This window comes from Euprymna scolopes, chromosome 36 (assembly GCF_053919585.1).
Source record: "Euprymna scolopes isolate OS-2025 chromosome 36, ASM5391958v1, whole genome shotgun sequence".
Classification (NCBI taxonomy): Eukaryota; Metazoa; Mollusca; class Cephalopoda; order Sepiida; family Sepiolidae; genus Euprymna; species Euprymna scolopes.
In genome coordinates, this window is record NC_136517.1 from 5,547,148 (window position 1) to 5,567,045 (window position 19,898).

The following is a 19,898-nucleotide window of genomic DNA, read 5'->3' on the forward strand; positions in this document are numbered from 1 at the left end:
TTGTTGCTGTTTTTTTTTGTTCTATTTTTTTTTTAAATTTTCATATTACCATAAAAAATATGTCTAATGTGTGTATATATTTTCACAAAAAGTATAAATATGCGAGCAACTTTCTAACCATTTTTTTCTCAGATGTTTTCATCGTAATTGATTGAAAAACTAAAAATGTATTTCTTTTTTAAAACAAAGCCGATTTGCATTAGCTCGTTGTTAGTTGATAAAATGTTATTTGAATTCTTCCATAAGCAATTGAACATAGAAGACTTAAGGATATTTGTTAGTAAAAAAAAAAAAAAACCCAAAAAAAACCCAAAACCAATAAATCCTAACCTTAACCATAGAAACATGTGTACCGTGTGCATGTATAAATTTGATCATTGTATAAAATGATTGTTTTTGAGGCGGCAAACTTTAAATTAAAATAAATTTCCAAAAAATATTTTATTACGCAAATATATGGTTTACTCAAAAGATTACTTTTTGAAATTTATAATTTAAATACGATTTCGGACATATGACTCCTGCAGCTCCGATATTTATAATTCCTTTACAGGAACTACCTCTCGAGAGACACTAGATAATACTTGATATGTTACCTAAGTGATCAGGAATTTATAGTGAAGCAAAGATTGCACAATCCCAAACCTATACTTATTTATTCAGTGTGTTTTTACTTATATGGAATTATTTATCATTTCTATAATTCATAATGTCATGTTATTGACATAATCATTGCTAATATTTGGTATTCTATTAATTCACTTTTCTCTTTAGTTTAGCGTTTTATATTAGACTAGCAGGCCGCCTGGCATTGCCCAGTCATAAAATATGCTTAAATATGATTTTTTGATTAATACAGATTTCGTATATATCATTACATTGGACTCAATATATAGTAATGATTTAAAAAGTTTTTTAAAAAAATGACTTGTGCGCCACCACTGTTTAGCTTACGATTTACTATTTCCTTTAATGTTAATTAAATTAACTAACTTCTGTTGCACAAACTAAACTTGTCATGCTGAGATCATTCATCTTATTAGAAGCATTGGGCATAAAACTTTGATCGTGAGATGTCATTATAGTTTATTTATAATTAATGAGCTATGAAAGCATGTTTAACATAATTTTGGGTTCGTTACCAAAATCCGTTTTTCATGGTAACAAAAATGAAAGAAAAAAATAATGAAAAAAGCATATAAAGCAAATTTGTTGGAAACTAATAAAAAAACTTAACATTTAAAATAAAAAAAAATAATACAAAAAAGACGACAATTCTTACTTGTAAGAAAGGCTTAAAGAAAAGAACATATAAAAAACAGAAAACAGTTATTTTAAGTCCTTGTTTTAAGTCCTGTTCTTCTTTTAACAAAATGTTTTTTTTCTTTTCTGAAAGGAATCACAAACAAATAAAGTCTCTTTGACCTGAAATGGGAGAAAGAGGTAAACTATTTTTCCTTTGAGTAGGCTCAGATACCTTTAAATTTAAAGGAAAGAAACGAAAACAAAGGTAGGCTTTATGTGTACAAATAAAATAATTCACGGGATAAATTCTGGTATTAATGGAATATTTTTTTTGTGAAGGAAACTTCGGTTGAATAATCTTTCCTGGAGGTCACATGTGCCGATAATCAACTAGTCTTGTCGGCGAAATTAATTTCTGTCTTTTACAGAAAAGAAATCCTCAAAACTCGACCGGTTTCTTCCATTAATCCTTTAGAGACTAATTTCTCAGTCAATAAAACCTTGTTGCTTTTTAATAACTGGTACTAATTTTCCAGTCGATAAAACCTTGTTGCTTTTTAATAACTGGAGCAATATTACGATGAAAGTTTAGTAAGTCTTTTTATAAAGGAGAAAAAACATGTAACAAAATTTCACATCAAAATCTCTTTCACGGAGAAGTAGAACTTCCTCCTCACAGGCAGGGCTATTCAAACTAACGAAAATAGGCAAATGTCGTTTTTTCCTCCCTTCTTCACCCCTCTCCAGAGGGTGGAAGTATAGCAGACTGCTGGAAGGGAATTATAACGATGATGATCATGATGATGATGGAAGTGACCTGCAAAAGGCAGATCAAAGAGTGCATCCCTTTCGCTAAATGTCGAGATGTTGAATGTGTGTGTATAAAAAAAATAAATAAAAATTATTTCTTTATTAAAATTTCAACATGTTTGCTGCAAGGCTAAAAATTAAAACATGAACTAATAGCTATTATGTTATGCATGCATATTCATAATGCTGTCATTCGACCTTCATCTGGCAAATTCCATTTTTTTAATTTTCACACCGATTTTCCCAGGCTAAAATTCGAATATAAAGTTTCATATGGGTTCAGATATCCTATATATTAAGTTTCATGTCTGTAGACCAAAAACTGATAGAGGAGTTTGGTAGGCAAAATTTTTAAAGCAAAATATATATACGCATACATATATATATATATATATATATATATATATATATATATATATATATATATATATAAAGAGGTTTGTGTTTTTTACGAAAATATTTCGCAAGTATAAATCACGTAAAATATCTGCATGAATAGATTAGATGTAATAGTTAACTAAAAATGATCATCCCATAAGAAAACCGAAAAAAACTAATAAATAAAATGAATGTTTAAAAGAATATGCAAATTAGCTAAATCTTTTTTAGCTGAATGCAATTCCACAACCCATATATAACAAAAGTTGTATTTTCTTTTTTTAATAAATAGAAAAAGGTTTTAATATAAATATCAATACACAAAATAAAACCCCAAATTTATAGGAGTATAGATACTGTGTATATAAGGAATGTATATATTTACTTGTATCATACATGTTTGTCTCTAGTGTTTGTGATCATCTACTGCATACATATTTAGAAGTGTCTCTGTTTGTCTCTTGGGTGCGTCAGTGTTGTTTGTTTGTATAATCTTCGACACCAAAACGTGTATGTTATGTACTGCTTATATAACGAATACATATAATGTGTTTACTTGTGCCATCATGTATGTTTGTATCCCATCCATATTTTTTCTAGGGTGTTGAATGTATACTTGTCAATATGTGTGATCGTCTAGTCTTTGTTGTATATGTGTGTGTGTGGGGAGGGGATGTACATTGTTGTTTTTTTTTTTTTTTTTTTTTTTTTATTACATTTTCACCCCAAACAAGGCAAATTGCCACTTTGGTGTAGGGGGCTACTATCAGGGGCAACAACTACTGGGGTACTATGTAGGGATTTGGGCAGCAAGGTGTCGGTTCACGTTACACTTGAACTTCTGCACGTCAGTACTGTTGGGGAAGCAGGGACCTGGAATGGAATTCCAGAGTCTTGCGGTTCTGGGGAAGAAACTATTGGAGTAAAAAGATCTTTTACATCTAGGGACCTCTACAGTGTGGGGGTGGGATCTAGTAGCCTGTCGGGTTTGTCGAGGGTGCTCGCGTCGTGGGGGCACAAGTGATTGCAGTTCATCAGAGCATTCACCACTAAAATACTTGTAGAACAGGCAGAGGGATGCAACATTTCGTCGATGGGACAGAGGCTGAAGCTTAGATGCCAGTTCAGGGCCTATCAGATTTGCGACTCTCTTTTGAACCTTGTCAAGGAGCGAGAGACTAGTAGCAGATGCACCAGCCCAGATGTGGCAGCAATACTCCATACATGGGCGAATGGTGGCCTTATAGAGGTACAGGATACTTTCGGGTGTTAGTAGTTTTCTAGCACGGTAGAGAGAGCCTACCTTTCTTGCAGCGGCCCTGGCAATGCCTTCAATGTAATTGTTCCAACTCGTGTTTCCTGTGAACGTTAGGCCAAGGAGTTTGAAAGATGGACTCTCAGATAAAGGGTCGTTGGCCATTGCTATTGGTGGTAGAGAGGGTTTCTTGTAATTATTGAATGAAACTAGTTTAGTCTTGGCAGCATTGAACGCGACCAACCACTTTTGTCCCCATTCCACTACAGATTGGAGGTCTTCCTCTAGTGTTTCTGCCATTTCTTTAGAAATGTGTTCATTCGTCTTCCTGTCGTGTCTGCCATAGAGTGTAGTGTCAGCAGCATATATACCCATCTCAGAGGCAATGTTGTCGGGGAGGTCATTTATGAATATCAGGAACAATAGAGGTCCAAGGATAGAACCCTGGGGCACTCCCGCATTTATATCATATTGTTTAGATGTGCGACCGTCGAGGACTACCTGGATTTTTCTCTTATCTAAGAAGGATTTAATTATGTTAAGTATTCTACCAGTGATACCGTAAGATCTAATCTTCCTGAGGAGACCCTCATGCCATACCCTGTCAAAAGCCTTAGATATATCTAGAGCTACCGCTCTGCTTTCCCCCGCTTTGTCCAGTGATTGGTATATACGTTCAGAGATCACGGTGAGGATGTCTGCTGTGGAACGGGCTTGTCTAAATCCATATTGTTTGTCAGTCAGTAGTTTAGCATCTGTAAGATGATGAACTAGAGCATGGTTAATTATGGTCTCAAATATTTTGGCAAAAAGTGGGAGGAGGCTAATGGGGCGATAATTTGATGGGTCTGTCCTTTCGCCAGAATTCTTGAATACTGGTACAACAGAAGCAGTTTTCCAACAGCCCGGAAAGCAAGCTTCATTAAGACATTTGTTGTAGAGTTTGGAGAGAACTGGAGCTACTTCGGCTGAGCACTTTTTTAATAGCACAGCTGGGATAAGATCGGGTCCACATGCTTTTGAGGTGTCAAGGTTTTTTATGATAGCATGCACCTGAGCAGGGGTGGTTTTCAGATCGTCTAGTGTGGCGTCTGTCCGCATAGGAAAGTCAGGTAGGGGGTGGTTGGAAGGGTCCAGTGTGGAGTTTGAGGCAAACCGACTGGCAAGCATGTTAGCCTTGTCGGTTGCTGAGGAGACAACCTCGTGATTGTTGGTTAGTGGGGGAATTGTTGATTGCCCATTATTTACTACACTGTTGTAGATTTTCCAGAAGTCTCGAGTTCCTAGTTTTTGTGCTTCGACACATAATAAACAGTTCACCAAACCGGACTATAATATGCAAGGACAGTTCTTTTTAACAAAGAGACGATTAACAACTTTTTTTTGAGAGAGAGGTGGGGAAGCATACTTTATTCTGTAAGTTGATCTTCACCAACAAAAAAAATATGGGCGTAGGGAGAAGGGAAGTTTGTTTTGGGGAAAAATGTTTATGCTCAAGTTTTTTGTAATATCTTTTGTAAACAGTCTGCAAATGATAGACTCTATTTAACTCATAGATTGGAGCAGACAAGTAATGTCATTCTTGAGAGATATTGGATACCACCTGAAAAATGACTCAACCTGATTAGGAGTTTCTTGTGAAGCAAGGGTTGCATAATATCCAGCCGCACTTATTCTAGCCCAGTATTTCTACATCCAGCGGAAAATCCATGATGACAAGAAGCAGTATGATATAAGCAGAGAAATGTTATTTCAGAGTTTTTCTTCTAGATTAGTTTCTTTATCAAGGTTTCAAGGGGAAAAGAAAGATGGGTTCATACCTTTCCCCAGTGTTATTACAAAAATTTACAACCACTTTCTAAATTAAAAAATTTGAGTCATATGTTTGTTCTTCTACGGGGGAGACTCAGAGGCTGGTATTTTTGCAGGTGTGGGAATTAGGCTATTTTTAAATATACTCCTGAACTCTGATTCAAAATGCCATAATGTGATGGAAACTCATTCATATACAATATATGAAGTTTTCTGAACAATATACTGAGAGGTATCGATTTTTGTGCGATATGATGTGTGTATTTCGCAGTACGTCATGTTGCTGTTAAGTACTACAAATCTCGTTCTTTATATATTCTGTTTTTTTTCTAAATACAAATACCTTTTTCGAACCGGCTCACTTTTACACATGATTCAAAAAAAATTATGATAACCTAATAGGTCCCGCACTAGCAATCAAACTTCAACCTCTGTCCCATCGACGAATGTTGCATCTCTGTGCCTATTTTACAAGTATTTTAATGGAATATACTCTGATGAACTCAAAGCACTTTTAACCCTCCGAATTAAATATAAGTACCGCAAACTAACTTAACAAGCAGCAAAATCCCTCCCCTAAATTGTAGAGATCCCTACATACTAGAAGGCTTTCTACTCAAAATAATTTCTTCCCTCGAATTGCTAGACTTTGGAATTCCCTCAGGGGTCTCTGCTTTCCTTACCGTATTCACATGCAGAAGTTCAAGTGTAATATAAACAGTTACTTTGCTGCTCAACTCCCAACATAGTGTCCCTGTAAATTTGGTCCTAAATAGTAGCCCCTTACAAAGTGACACTGTGTCTTATTTGAGATGAAATAATAGTAAAAAGAAAAGAAAAAAAAAACATATCCATATCCTTCTGGGTCCCAACACATACTTACCCCACGCAACTTTTTGGCAGTAAAGTTTGGAGTTAACATAGTTCGCAAAAATTTCCATTTTGCATCCCGAGCATGAAGTACCATTGAGAAAGTTATACGATCTCCCGGTCGGAGTTTCTACAAAGAAAATATTACAATAATGCAGAGTTGGAGTCTGTAACCAAAACCACGTCACATTTATTAATTTTTTTTTTTTTTTTTATTAACTCAAACATTAAATATTATCGTCTTATTACATACAAGGTGTTATATTGATCTCACGTCAGGGTTAATAACAACAAAACACACTTGGAATTTTAATAAGTGCTAGAGATCATTTGCCAGGGTCACTGGAAAAATGGTTGGATCATTCTACTGCTCCAGAAGATATCTTACTCTTGACGCAGTCCTCTACCTGTATAAGAGTCAAATATGCCCCAAGATGGAGTACTGTTGTCACATCTGGGAAGGAGCTGCTTAGAGTATCCTTTTCTGCCTTGACACGGTTCAAAACCGACTTTGAAATCTAGTTAGCAATGTCCTTTTCTTCTTATAATCTAAAACTAAGAGCAAATTCCATGAATAAATTTTCTTTCCTAGAACTGCCAACCTGTTAAACTCTATACCAATGAGCTGCTTTCCAGCTGACTACAACATTGCCGTTTTCAAGTCCAATATAAACAAGTTCTTGTTGAGCCATCCTCTTTAATGACAAAATTCTACCTAATTTTCACCACTCATTACGGTTTTGTCTCACAGACCTCCTGATATTCATTAACCTTATCATTGAGTGGCTTTCGGGCCTTGATAAGCTGCGACTTTTTGTATGAAAAAAAAAAGATGCCATAAAACAAAAGCATTTAAATGGTAAAAAATAAAGATTACACAACTGAAGTTATGGACTGAGAAAAAATGTAATTTTTGTAGTGTTGTGTTTGCACAAATAATTAACAAGAACACAGAAAGTAAAGGTATAACAATAATATATTAGGCAGAAAAGTTATATACATATTTTCATGTCTTCAGATATACTTCAGTTGGAGATATTCCGGCAGGTGGCATGTTGCATGTCTTACTGGAGGCAACATAGGCGTCTTGCCTATTTGGCGATCATTGCAGAACTCTCCCGGTATTGGTGATTGATACCTTTATATATCTCACTCACCCACCTATGTTAATTAGTGGGCGTCTCCACAACATGTAGATTTAGCAAAATTTTCTCTGATCTTTAGAAAAAAAAATTATTTTATACTTGAAACATTTTAAACTGATTAATCACATCTATTGAGAATATAATCGCCTCATAAACCATATAATTTTCAATAATCTCCAAACGCATTCAGTGGTCCTGCATATGACCTTAAACTATATCCAGTGGTGTGGAGCCACCCTTTAATTACCATTGCTCCCAGGTCCACTCTGACCCGGAGTCGTAGTACCTGTTAGGGTTCCAACTATGGGTTAAATAGAAACCGACTTGAAAACAACAAATATATTCTATTAAAAAAATTTTCTTCAAAATCTTTGGATTCGGCATTAAATAACCTGAAAAGGGTTGATATGCCGTAAAACAAAACCAACCAACCAACCAAACGCATTCAGGGCAATTATTACACAGAGCACACAAAATTTGGTAACATCGATACCTTATTTAGTGTTGGTATTTGGTTATACCGTGAACATTGAGAGACAAGGCCTGTTAATCAATCTCTGACGTCACATTTAGATAGCGGTTAGCAGACAATAGATCAGACTTCTGAGATCGCTTTTCTGGTGGATTTCTGAAAAATTAGTTTTTCGTTGTGTTGTCCCAAACTGCCGTGGTGATTATAAAACTGGATCAAAAGTGCACATATTTTCTTTTCTTAAAGAGAAAAACAATTCTCCATTTGGATATGCGCAATTAGGAGAAACAAGTTTAATTTAACAAAAGAGAGCAAAGTTACGTTATTTTTAATAATTAAAAGCATATTTAATTAAAACTGTATTCAAGTAATTTCATGGCATTTGGTAACATTGGTGGTGATGGTTATATGCTAACTCAGCATTTGAAACATTTTCCAAATGTGGGTTTGGTTTATTTAGTCACATCACCACCCACATCTACTTTTCTTGTACTTGGATATTTGAATCAAGCCATGGGTCCCACATCACGCTTAAACAACATGCATTTGATTTAGGAGCCACAAGGATTTTGCATGCAAGGAGATGCATACTTATGAAGATCTGATGATGAATATGATTGGCTGGTTAAGCTATGAATACTGACTGACAGAACTGCCTGAGAGTAATGTCGAAAGGTGCACTAAAAGTCTCACACTAAGGATAGTTGGTTGATTGTTTTTTGTTTTACGGCATACAAATTTTCAAGGTTATTTAATGCCGAATCCAGTTATTTTTAAGAAAATTTTTTAATAGAATATATATTTTTTTCAAATCCGTTTCTATTTAACCCATAGTGTAGACCCTAACAGGTACTACCACTCCAGGTCAGAGTGGACCTGGGAGCAATGGTAATTAAAGGGTGGCTCCACACTCCCCCAAGCCCGCAAGCTGAGGCCTCACCATCGGATATAGTTTAAGGTCATATCCAGAACCACACTAAGGATAGATCATCTCTGGCCACACAAACACTCGTTCAGTAAAGCGACTTACGAGATTATTACTTAAATACTGTAGCAAAGACCACCCAGGTACTTCAAACGAATACATTCTTTCATTTGACATATCAAATGACATGATCAACAATATGGTTAAGAAAACAATATGCATTGATGAGAGTATACTTTGAAACAAACCAATAGAAACACCATTCTGGCATGCACCCTATTATATTATCCATTGTGGAAAAAATAGGGTTGTTTTTTAATGCAAGGAAATTTCTTGTTAGTATATTCGTTACGATGTTTGTCCATCGCTTGCAAAAATGCTTGTGATAAAATAATTCATGAACACTAGAGAAGAAAACAGACTCCTACATATATACAACATTAACATTAACACAGGTACTACGACTTACATCAGAGTGGACCTGTGAGTAATTGAAACCGAGAAGCTTCTCCATTTTCCTCATAAGTATCATTTGAATAAATGTGCTGATTATTAAATTTCTTGTGGAAGTACATACTGTGAAATAAGTATCATTTTATTCTAATCTAACATGGCGTCAGGATAAATTTTACAAAGATTCTGGAATATCGATTATTTTTATGTGTGTGTATGAGGGGGTGTATACTTACTGATCTATTTGTGAATGTAGCAAATTCTTTGGTCATTATTTGTCTTACAATTTCTGGGTCAGCGACAACAATTCCAGGATATCGTCCAATGTAAAAACTGAAATTGAATGCAGAAAATGAACGGGTTAGGACAAAAACAATAAAATATCCAATTATGCCAGATATTTTTTCAATTTAGTCTTGCTATTTGCGATTATTGACTGTATGTAGCCACTAAATTATTTTATTTTCCAGTCTTTAAACCCATCATTCATTTGCCTCTTATCTGAAGATGATTCAATACAGAATCCAAAACGTTTATGACACCTATAGAAGATATTTTAACTTCTTGATTTTCTCAAAAAAAAAAAAAAAAAAAAAAAGGAAAAAGAATGATTAGAAAAATCGAAAACAAAAAAAATGTATATAATGGTCGTTGCCAGCAAGAAATCAATGATACACATCTATTGGGATGACGCAAATTCATTTGCAAAGTTTATCCAAAGACGTGGAGAAATCTGAAGAGATTTGTTGTCACCTAGACTCCAGGGAACACCACAGGTTGTTGGCAAAGAAATAATTGATGATGGCCCGTGTGAAAACTCCTAGGGCATAAACAGTAATAATAAAAGGCATACAGAAACGACATTGAACAAATAACAGCAGAGCAAAAAGTAGAGATATTGAGAGAGAGTAGAATTGGAGATCTTTATTTAACAAAGAGAGATAGCAGGAGAAAAAAAATGGTGACAAGTAAATTGCACGAGATTGCCATTTTTTTTTGTTTCTACTCCAACCACTCATCCTTCACCCAATAAACATTGGTCCTGGATATGACCTAAAACTTTATCCGATGGTGAGGCCCCAACTTGCGGGCCTTGGGGAGTGTGGAGCCACCCTTTAATTGCCATTGCTCCCAGGTCCACTCTGACCCGGAGTGGTAGTACCTGTTAGGGTCCCAACTATGGGTTAAATAGAATCCGACTTATAAAACAAATATACTCCATTAAAAAATTGTTCCTCAAAATCACTAGATTCGGCATTAAATAACCTGAAAAAAGTTGATATGCCGTAAAACAAAAACAACCAACCAACAAACGTCTTAACCTTCTCAGTCTTTCCTTGATTTCATTCGAACATGGGCCTCATTAAGAACATTTTTTTCCTTTTTCACCACAATTTGTGCCAGAGACTGAGTTAAAAACAGGCATTATATTTTGACATTAAATAACACACAAGTATACAAATCTCTTCAGAAACTTAACGTCTTAAAAATTATTAGTGTAAATCTTTTCACAAACAAGCATCGATTTTTCTCTGAATTTTTTTGTGAAAAAAATAATTCATGGGCTCTGTCCAAATTTTGGACATTTGGCCTTTTTTTATTATTATTATTGCATTTACACCCCAGATAAGGCACAGTGTCACTTTGATGTAGGGAGCTACTATCTGGGACATAATTGCAGGGATACTATGTAGGAAGTTGAGCAGCAAGATGTCTGTTTACTTGAACTTCTGCATGTCAGTACAGTCGGGGAAGCAGCAGCCTGAAAGGGAATTCCAAAGTCTAGCACTTCTGGGGAAGAAACTCTACTATATAGGGGTGGGATTTGCTGCTTGTTTGGTTTGTTGGAGGTTTTTACGTCGAGGGGGTACAAGGGCTTGTAGTTTGTCGAAGCATCCACCATCAAAATACTTATAAAATAGGCAGAGGGATGCAACATTTTTGTTCGAGAGGCTGAAGCCTGGTTGACAGTTTGGGACCTATTAGGTTGGCCTTTCTCAAGATGAATAAGTACAAGTTTATCCCACATTTACTTATCTTAATAATAAAGTGATTTTACTTTATATCAGTGACGACTATAGAATTATATGTAAAAGCCGCCTATGCCAATACTTAAAGCAAGTTTTTTCATGCATTAGTTTCATTCATTTTCATCAATTTTTACACTTTTTTCTTTCTCAACAATTTTTCCTAACAACCATCCATACAAAAAATTGGAGAAATTTTCACTCTTATGTTGAAATTTACTATCACTGCCACTCATGTGCACTAGGAATTCTTTTTCATAGAATAACTGTTTTTCATAGTGCCATTATTTCATGTTCTTTTTTTTTTTTTAACTTGTTATTGCCTGTTAGCTACTAAATTTTCTATCTAAATATAGAACATTCCCTTTAACTACATCTTTGGACAGGAAAGTGGAATTGAGTGGCTGTTCCAAATATTTTCTTTCCCATTCTAGATTGACAGAATAAATGTACAGCAGATTGGCATTCAAAGAACACGGAGCAGCTTATGTTATTCATTTCTTTTCATTATATTTCAATGAGCATTTTTCCATAAAAAATTGCTTCCCATATCACGACAATGCAAAAAATTAATTATTTAACATTTTACTTTTTTGTTTTCAAGTATAGATCTTTAGGAGATATACACAAGAGTAACTTTGATTGATTTTACAAACATAAACTTATTTTCTATCATTTTTGTAATTCTTTCATATCTTTCTGATAGTAATATTTTGTATATTGGACAAAACTGATCATATTTTAGGAGTAATCATTATTATCACAGCCTTATCACAAATCTGACAGTAACACTTAAAAAATTTTTTTAGAACAAAAGCTTATGCTTCACAATCAGTTTTTGTTTCCTGTACTATCTGCCTGCCAACTAGTAGTTTCACTGTCTGTTGTCATGGTGATGAAAAATGCGGCAACTGTTTATCTGGCCATACAGTTGAGACGTCTTTCATTTTTTTTCATTTTTTTAAACATTCTATTTCATACTCAAATGCAAACATCACCTAAGCATTCCGACATTTTTACTGCAAATAAATAGTCCACTTTAAAAATTGTAGCAATAGTCACAAAATACCTTCCTCCCAGGCATTACCAGTTCTTTTCAAAGAAGAGATAGGTTTATTACATATCACCTGAGTTGTTTACATCCAAGAGAGAGTGCTGATGGATCTAAGCACAACATTTTGGAGCGAAACTGATTTTTTATTGGTTCCTTTAACAAAATTGACTTTTCATGGTTTTGGTATAACCACTGTGCATATGTAATTTCCACCTTTTTTATTTTTTTATTGATCCCTTTAACAAAATTGACTTTTCATGGTTTTGGTATAACCACTGTGCATATGTAATTTCCACGTTTTTTATTTTTTTATTGGTCCCTTTAACAAAATTGACTTTTCATGGTTTTGGTATAACCACTGTGCATATGTAATTTCCACGTTTTTTATTTTTTTATTGGTTCCTTTAACAAAATTGACTTTTCATGGTTTTGGTATAACCACTGTGCATATGTAATTTCCACCTTTTTTATTTTTTTATTGGTCCCTTTAACAAAATTGACTTTTCATGGTTTTGGTATAACCACTGTGCATATGTAATTTCCACCTTTTTTATTTTTTTATTGGTCCCTTTAACAAAATTGACTTTTCATGGTTTTGGTATAACCACTGTGCATATGTAATTTCCACGTTTTTTATTTTTTTATTTTTCCCCTCGACAAAAGGAGTGTAGACCTGTAAATTCATCTTTGTCTGTTCATCCGTTTTTTTTTTTGTTTTTTTTAAGGTGATGGTCGAAAATTACATTAGTAACAGGTGAATTGAAGCTAAATTAGAACTTTCTATTATGTGAACAATCCTGCGCAACAACTGGCGGCCTTGCCGGCCCAAATTGTTGGTTGGAGATGCAAAATAAAAGAGGAAAAAATAACTTAGTGAACGTTAATAATAATATTGTTTTGTGATGGGAACCATTACATGGTGTCAAATAGTATTGTTTTTTCTGGGATATAACCTTGGGATCAAGGTATTAGGATTTTGCAGTGTGGGAATACTTGGGTGGAAAAATTCAATTTCATTAGCAAAATCGCCTAATTAATATGCACAAGTGATTTGGCCAATTAAGCCAATCAGGGCGAACCCAAGTTAGATGTAATGAATATGGATTGGCTGAATGAGAAACTCAGACTTCTCAGATCTCACACTGTTACCTCCCTATAAAAGGGTGCACAGAGCCTTTCTTGCCAGTCAAGAAGTTGAAAGTCAGGTCTATCCACTCCACCACCTACACTACACTCCCCCTCTCCATTCATGACTGGCAGATAAAGAGAGAGAAGGAAGACAATCAGTTGTTGAAAAAAAGGTTTTGTTTGAACCATTGTTTAGGCAGGCTGCTTGTTGAAAGAAAAAATACATTACATACATATTTTTTTCCTTTTTATAATTGTAAAATAACATTTTTTGTATCCAGAATTTATTTAATAATTAATCTATAAAAAAGAAAACCCAAAGATTTATGTCTGGAGTCAATTATTTATAGCATACGGAATTCGACTAACTCACAAACAAATGATACCAATTAGAGTAATTTCTTTCAGGAGACAGTAAGCAAGAGAAAGGGACAGCCAACCCAGCACCCACAAGCTACAGTCTGCGACACATGTGTTCCTGGAGACTTGACTTGTTCACTTTGTTTTTTTTTTCTTGAATTCCTTATTTCTAAATATTTTTGTTCTTTCCCTGTGAGCTACTGCTTGGCGATAAATACAGTAATCACACATCAACCCTGTCATCGTAGAACTGACCAAGACCACGCTATTGGACTTCCGCATGTGTTCCGAAATCAGTACCACCTAGGACTACACTTATGTACTAGTGAACACAATGGTCTTCACCATGCTATATTGGTGCTTTCATGACCAGAACATGACCCTTGGAGATCCCATAATTGGGCGTCACCGAATTATATTGTTTGCCGTTTAAGCCAGAATTCGACCCTGATGATCCACTGTGTTATATTGGTCCCATTTGGTCAGGAAGTGACCTTTAACTGGGGAGACCGGAGTTTTCGTTGTGGTATTTCTCAATACTAGGACCTATACTTCATTTTTGGAGGCATATAATCAAGGAGCTAACTCTGGGCATCACCAGAACTCTGCATACCACTGTTTCCAATCGAAGAGACATTTACTGACGTGGATCCGGAGACCTGCACACTTGGGCTCATGAAAAATATGAAAGACGATTGGTTGAATTCTGGTAATTTAATTTCATTGCATTCAAGTAATTAATTGAAAGCAATTTTAATTTCATTAAAACAGAATAAATTTCATTTGCTTCAAATAATTTAATATTTTTACCTGAGAACTTTTCCATATTTATTTATCAGTTCGGTATAAAGCTGAGCATGTCCCTACAAAAGAAAAACAATGTTAATGTTATACACATTCAAAACGGAATTTTTACAAAAGAATATGCACTTTGTCGTTATGGATTCCTTTGGAGGAAGCTGTATTCATTGCAGCATGAAAAGAGAAGAAATGAAAGAAGTGATGGGATGATTCCAATATTTTTCCTGATTCTGATACAATTACAGATTCTGTACTAAATTACTGATTCCGATTCCGATTCTTTATAAATCTCTAAACATTAAACTATAAAAGAATTATTTTGTGCCGATTGCTGTACAAACAAAAAACACATCTTATATTTTCTCAAACACAAAAACACACTTGTGAGGGGATGATCTAGAGATTTTAGTCTTACTGGAAGTTTAAAATCAATAAATATTTATTATTTTATTATTACTATAAGCAGTGGAAGATGTTTCTTAAACCAAAGTTAAAAATAATGATAATTTAAGGAATCAGTTTTGTCATCGGAAAATAGTCTCAAATTTTTCCGAGACTGATTCCAATACCCCAAAAAGCTCAGATTTTTCCGAGTCCCAATTCCGATTAATCGTCCAAACACTAGTATGTGCCCTTTGTCTGATTTACCCCCACAAGAAAATGTTATCTGTACTTTTATTTAAAGAACTGTCTCGTAACATTATTGAACTGCTTGTTTAAATATTTGCACATTACAAATTATACAACAAAGAAAAGATAGCCATTAGACACACATGTATGTGTGTATATATATATATATATATATATATATATATATATATATATATATATATGTATGTATATATATATATATAAACATATACACGCTGGTTATATAGATGCAAGTATATAAAATTAGTTTTGACATTTACTGTATACAATCGTCAGAAGTGTAACTGCAGCATAATCGCCTCTATGTTCTTTGTGGTCATCAATGTTGGAGTGTTCAGGAAACATGTGAGAAAGATGCTCTCTCTCCTATTGACGATCTTCGCCAAAGATAACTGCTGGCCAACCTTTGACAGCTCAAATAACTTTCAATTCTTCCTTTTTCTCACTCTGACACTGTACGACTTCCTTCTGCTGAAATAAACCATTTTCATTGTTGTTTTAGAGAGGGTTTTGTCTTTCCTTCTGCGCTACGTTTACTATTAATATAGAGATGTATATCATGTATCTCTAAAAATTTACAGTCTTTTTCAAACCATTATATAGAGAAAGTTATTCTTGCTGACACAATAAAAACATTTTTTTTTAAAATTTTTTGTTTAGTCATTATCATAGTGTTTCGCTCTATTTCGAGATCCATTATCAGTGCAGTGTTTGAGGCATCCATCAGGTCTACCTCGGATCATGCCTCACTAAGAGACAGTCTAAGGACGTGTGCGATAGCTTGCACATCGGCATTGTAGAGACACAGCGCGTCTTGTACGTAGTCTCACTTGTGTAGGTTATCTTGTGTTTTGGCAACATTTGCTCGTACTCGTTTGAGAGTTACCCGCTCTTTCCAGGGCAGTTCTAGTTTTGTCTTTCCTTGTGCACTACATTTCATTTACTATCAATATATAGACGTACACCACGTATATCTAAACATTTACAATTTTCTTTTCATCTTTCTGACGACGATCTAACAGTTTGGAATCATTTTACATCCAATAATTTTATACATAAATATTAAAATAGGATTACTTATAGATTTATAACGATTTGGTTTGAATCAATAATCCCCTTATTGATTAATTAGTTTAGGAGTGAATCCTATGCTTATAAATATATGAATATAACAACATGATTAACTTTATCAAGATATTAGCAGGCCGCCCGTTGTTGCCCAGTCAAAAGATACGCTTAAATATGATATTTTAATTCATGCAGATTACAGATTTATTATTATAAAAAGAATTCTCTATCGATTGTTACATTAAACCTAATATAGTAGTGAGATCAAAACTAAAAATATATTTCATCTTGAAACCAAAAACATACAACTCTCCACCCTCATTACTTAGCCTCTCAGCCACGCCCATATACATATATATGTATATAAATTCATCTGTCATCCTTTTTTTTTTTTTAATGATGGAATCGGCCGATTGTTGAAGCAATCAAGGTTCACAGAGTTTTATAATTATGTAGACATATTTACCTTTTTCTTTAGATCTGGAAGGTTTCCCATAATGGGTGTCGGTTTTGGGCCAGGTATACCGAGATACTTCAGTTGCGTGTAAGGATATGTTGCCCATCTGTAAAGAAGAATAATTATAAACTTATACAAAATGATTATTTGGATTCTTCAGACTACTGTTCTCATCTTGAGTGTTCTTTTCACAACGTTTCGGTCGATGTAACCTCTGACTTTCAGGTGTATATTGTCGAACTTGGGAATCTTTCTGTTGGAGAACCTGCACGGAATTTCAAATGGAACCGTTTGTTTAATCCATGGAGATAGCATGCTCTCATTCTGTCAGCCATAACCGGTTAGAAATTCCAAGTTGTATTTTTGAGTGGTGCCTGCACTGAGGATTGAATCTTCAATCTTCAGAAGAGTATCTAAAAGAGTTGGATTTTACCAAGCACATTAACGACTACGACACGAGTTCCCAGGGATTAAATAAATAGTTCAGTTCGAAATTCCCTAGAGATTATTGAGTTCGGCAAAAAGATTCCCAACTTTGATAAGATACACCTGGAGAAGGTCAAAGGTTACATCGATGGAAACGTTGTGAAAATAACACTCAAGATGAGAACAGTAGTAAAAAAAAAAAATCAAAATAATTCGAATCATCAATCCTCATCTAAGAAATTCAGAAACATGCACCAAATGACCTGTTTAATTCTAGCTCTGTTGAGTGTTTCCGTTTACTGAGTCAAACTTTCTCATTCAAAAAAATCTTTAAAAATTCAATGCTTTTCTATTTAACATTTTAAAAGCTATCAAATTCTTTTCAAATTTTGGAGGGCCACAAAGTAATTTATTCTTTTTTTCAATAATTCATAAAATATTTCATTTGTTTGCAAAGAAACCGAAATGCATTATGGTGGATTTAATTTAGTAATTAAATTATTATTTTTTCAATTTAGTTTCTTTTTAATTTCAATAAATATCTAAATAATTGTAAATAATAATGTGTAAGTGGCGAAAAGCACACAGACATACTACAAGTGGTCGCACCATTTTATTAATATGGAGATAATCCTGCGTTCAAACGTTGACCTTAACTCTCATTCAAATGAAACTAATTAACTTGAAAATGTTTGTTTTCTAGTTTTAATTTTATCGTCCTATTTCTTATCTTCTAAATAAGTTTTATCAATGTTCATGGCGATGAATAAGTTCAAATGACATTATATATTTGTTTTACTATCGGTACGTAAATAAATAAATACGTCCGAATAGAACCAACTCAGGCCAATTTGTGTTATTGGATTCTTTGTCCTCATCTCGAGAGTTATTTTCACGTTTTGGTCGATGTAACCCCTGACCTTTTTCATGTGTATCTTGTTGAATGCGGGAATCTCTCTGTCAAACTCGGGAATCTCCATGGAATTTCGGACGGAACTTTTTATTTAATCCATGGAAATAGCATGCTCTCGTTCTATCAGTCATAACCAAGTAGAAATCCTAAGTAATTCACAATTGCATTTTGAGTCAGCCACACTGAGGATTGAACTTTCAACCTCAAGAAGAGTTTAACTTTTGCAACTGTATTTTACAAAGTACTTTATCCATTACGTCATGAGTTCCTGTGGATTAAATAAATTTGAAACTTCGTGCAGATTCCCAAGTCTGACAGAAAAATCCCCAAGTTTGACAAGATACACCTGAAGATCGGAGGTTACATCAACTGAAATATTGCAAACATAGCACATCAAATAAAAACAAATCAAATAATAAAAGTCATTTTACATACATGCGCGGTCGTTAGTCTTTCATTCTTTTTATTGTCGCTTTTCCATGTGTGGACAGTTTTATCCTCAACAGGGATTAGACCATGTAATGGTCCCTATTGATTGCAGTGTGATGCTAGTTCTGCACAGTTCTCGGAGGTCCACTCTCCTAGGCTTTGCCTTTGCAATAAACTAACCCCTTCTTTGAGAATGGTTAGTTTATTGCTAATCACCTGAGATGCCCTTACCGGGGAATGCAAACGGAACTATACAGGGATATTTTTCAGATCAAAGTGCTCCTCTTCTAAATACCTCCATGTGTGGACCATGATCCTCTTGTGTTTGTGATCACAAAATCATATTAAATCAACCGAAATGTGAAAATAACAATCAAGATGAGAACAGTAGTTCAAAGAATACAAATATTACGAATAATCGATCCTCAGCTTCATCTGAAAAATTCAGAAAAAAATGTACCAAATGACTTCTTTAATCCCACATCTGCTGATTTGTTTCCGGTTGCTGAATCGTGGAATTTAAGATGTGGAAACTTCTCATTGCAACTAATATTTCAAAGGATAAATACTAATTAAATGTCTTTCTATTCAACACTTTAAAGGCTATCAAATTCTTTTCAAATTTCAGAGAGTCACAAAGTAATTCTTTTTCAACCATTAACAAAATATCTGACTCGTTTACGAAGAAACTAAAATGCATTCTGGCTGATTTAATTGAGTCATTAAATTATTTTTTAAAACTTTGTTTAATTTTAAACTGTTAAATTCTTTATTTCAATAAATAACTAAGTAATAGTAAATAATAAAGGGTACTTCTTTGTTATTAAAGCAAAGCTCAAAAGCTGCAAAATTAAATTTCCTTTAAAAAACAATGTCGCAATTAGCTAAATATTACTGCAATGAAGCTTGTATTTTCATGATGGGCGACACATGATCGGCCATATTGTTTTGGGCATGAAACAAAGGAAGTAACTGGAGGTTACCAGACTAAAAATAATGAAAGCAAAAAATTTCAGAAAAATGGGCAAAAAAAGCCAACTGGAAACAGTTATTAATGTTATATAAATTAAAATTTTTTTTTTTTTTTTTTTTTTTTTAAGTCCAAATGCCTGAGGGAGTATCTATACACAGATGATGTTACAGAGTCTTAGCTTTGTACGACAGCTAAGTCTCTCTCTCGGTTCAAAATGTTGAGATCCAGCAACAAGCAAGAGCAAGA

At 34.2% G+C, this 19,898-nt stretch overlaps 1 protein-coding gene across 1 annotated transcript in view; it reads right to left on the minus strand.

The window, feature by feature from the left end:
* The window catches only part of LOC145260307 (cytochrome P450 3A8-like), a 65,193-nt gene that overhangs the window by 27,020 nt on the left and 18,275 nt on the right, over window positions 1–19,898 (minus strand). Inside the window, exons 2-5 of the mRNA XM_080118195.1 lie at window positions 16,921–17,017; window positions 14,745–14,797; window positions 9,602–9,698; window positions 6,384–6,500 (exon numbers count right to left, since the gene is read on the minus strand). Of these exons, the coding sequence (XP_079974321.1) occupies window positions 6,384–6,500; window positions 9,602–9,698; window positions 14,745–14,797; window positions 16,921–17,017 (364 nt within the window). The remainder of the gene's footprint in view (window positions 1–6,383; window positions 6,501–9,601; window positions 9,699–14,744; window positions 14,798–16,920; window positions 17,018–19,898) is intronic.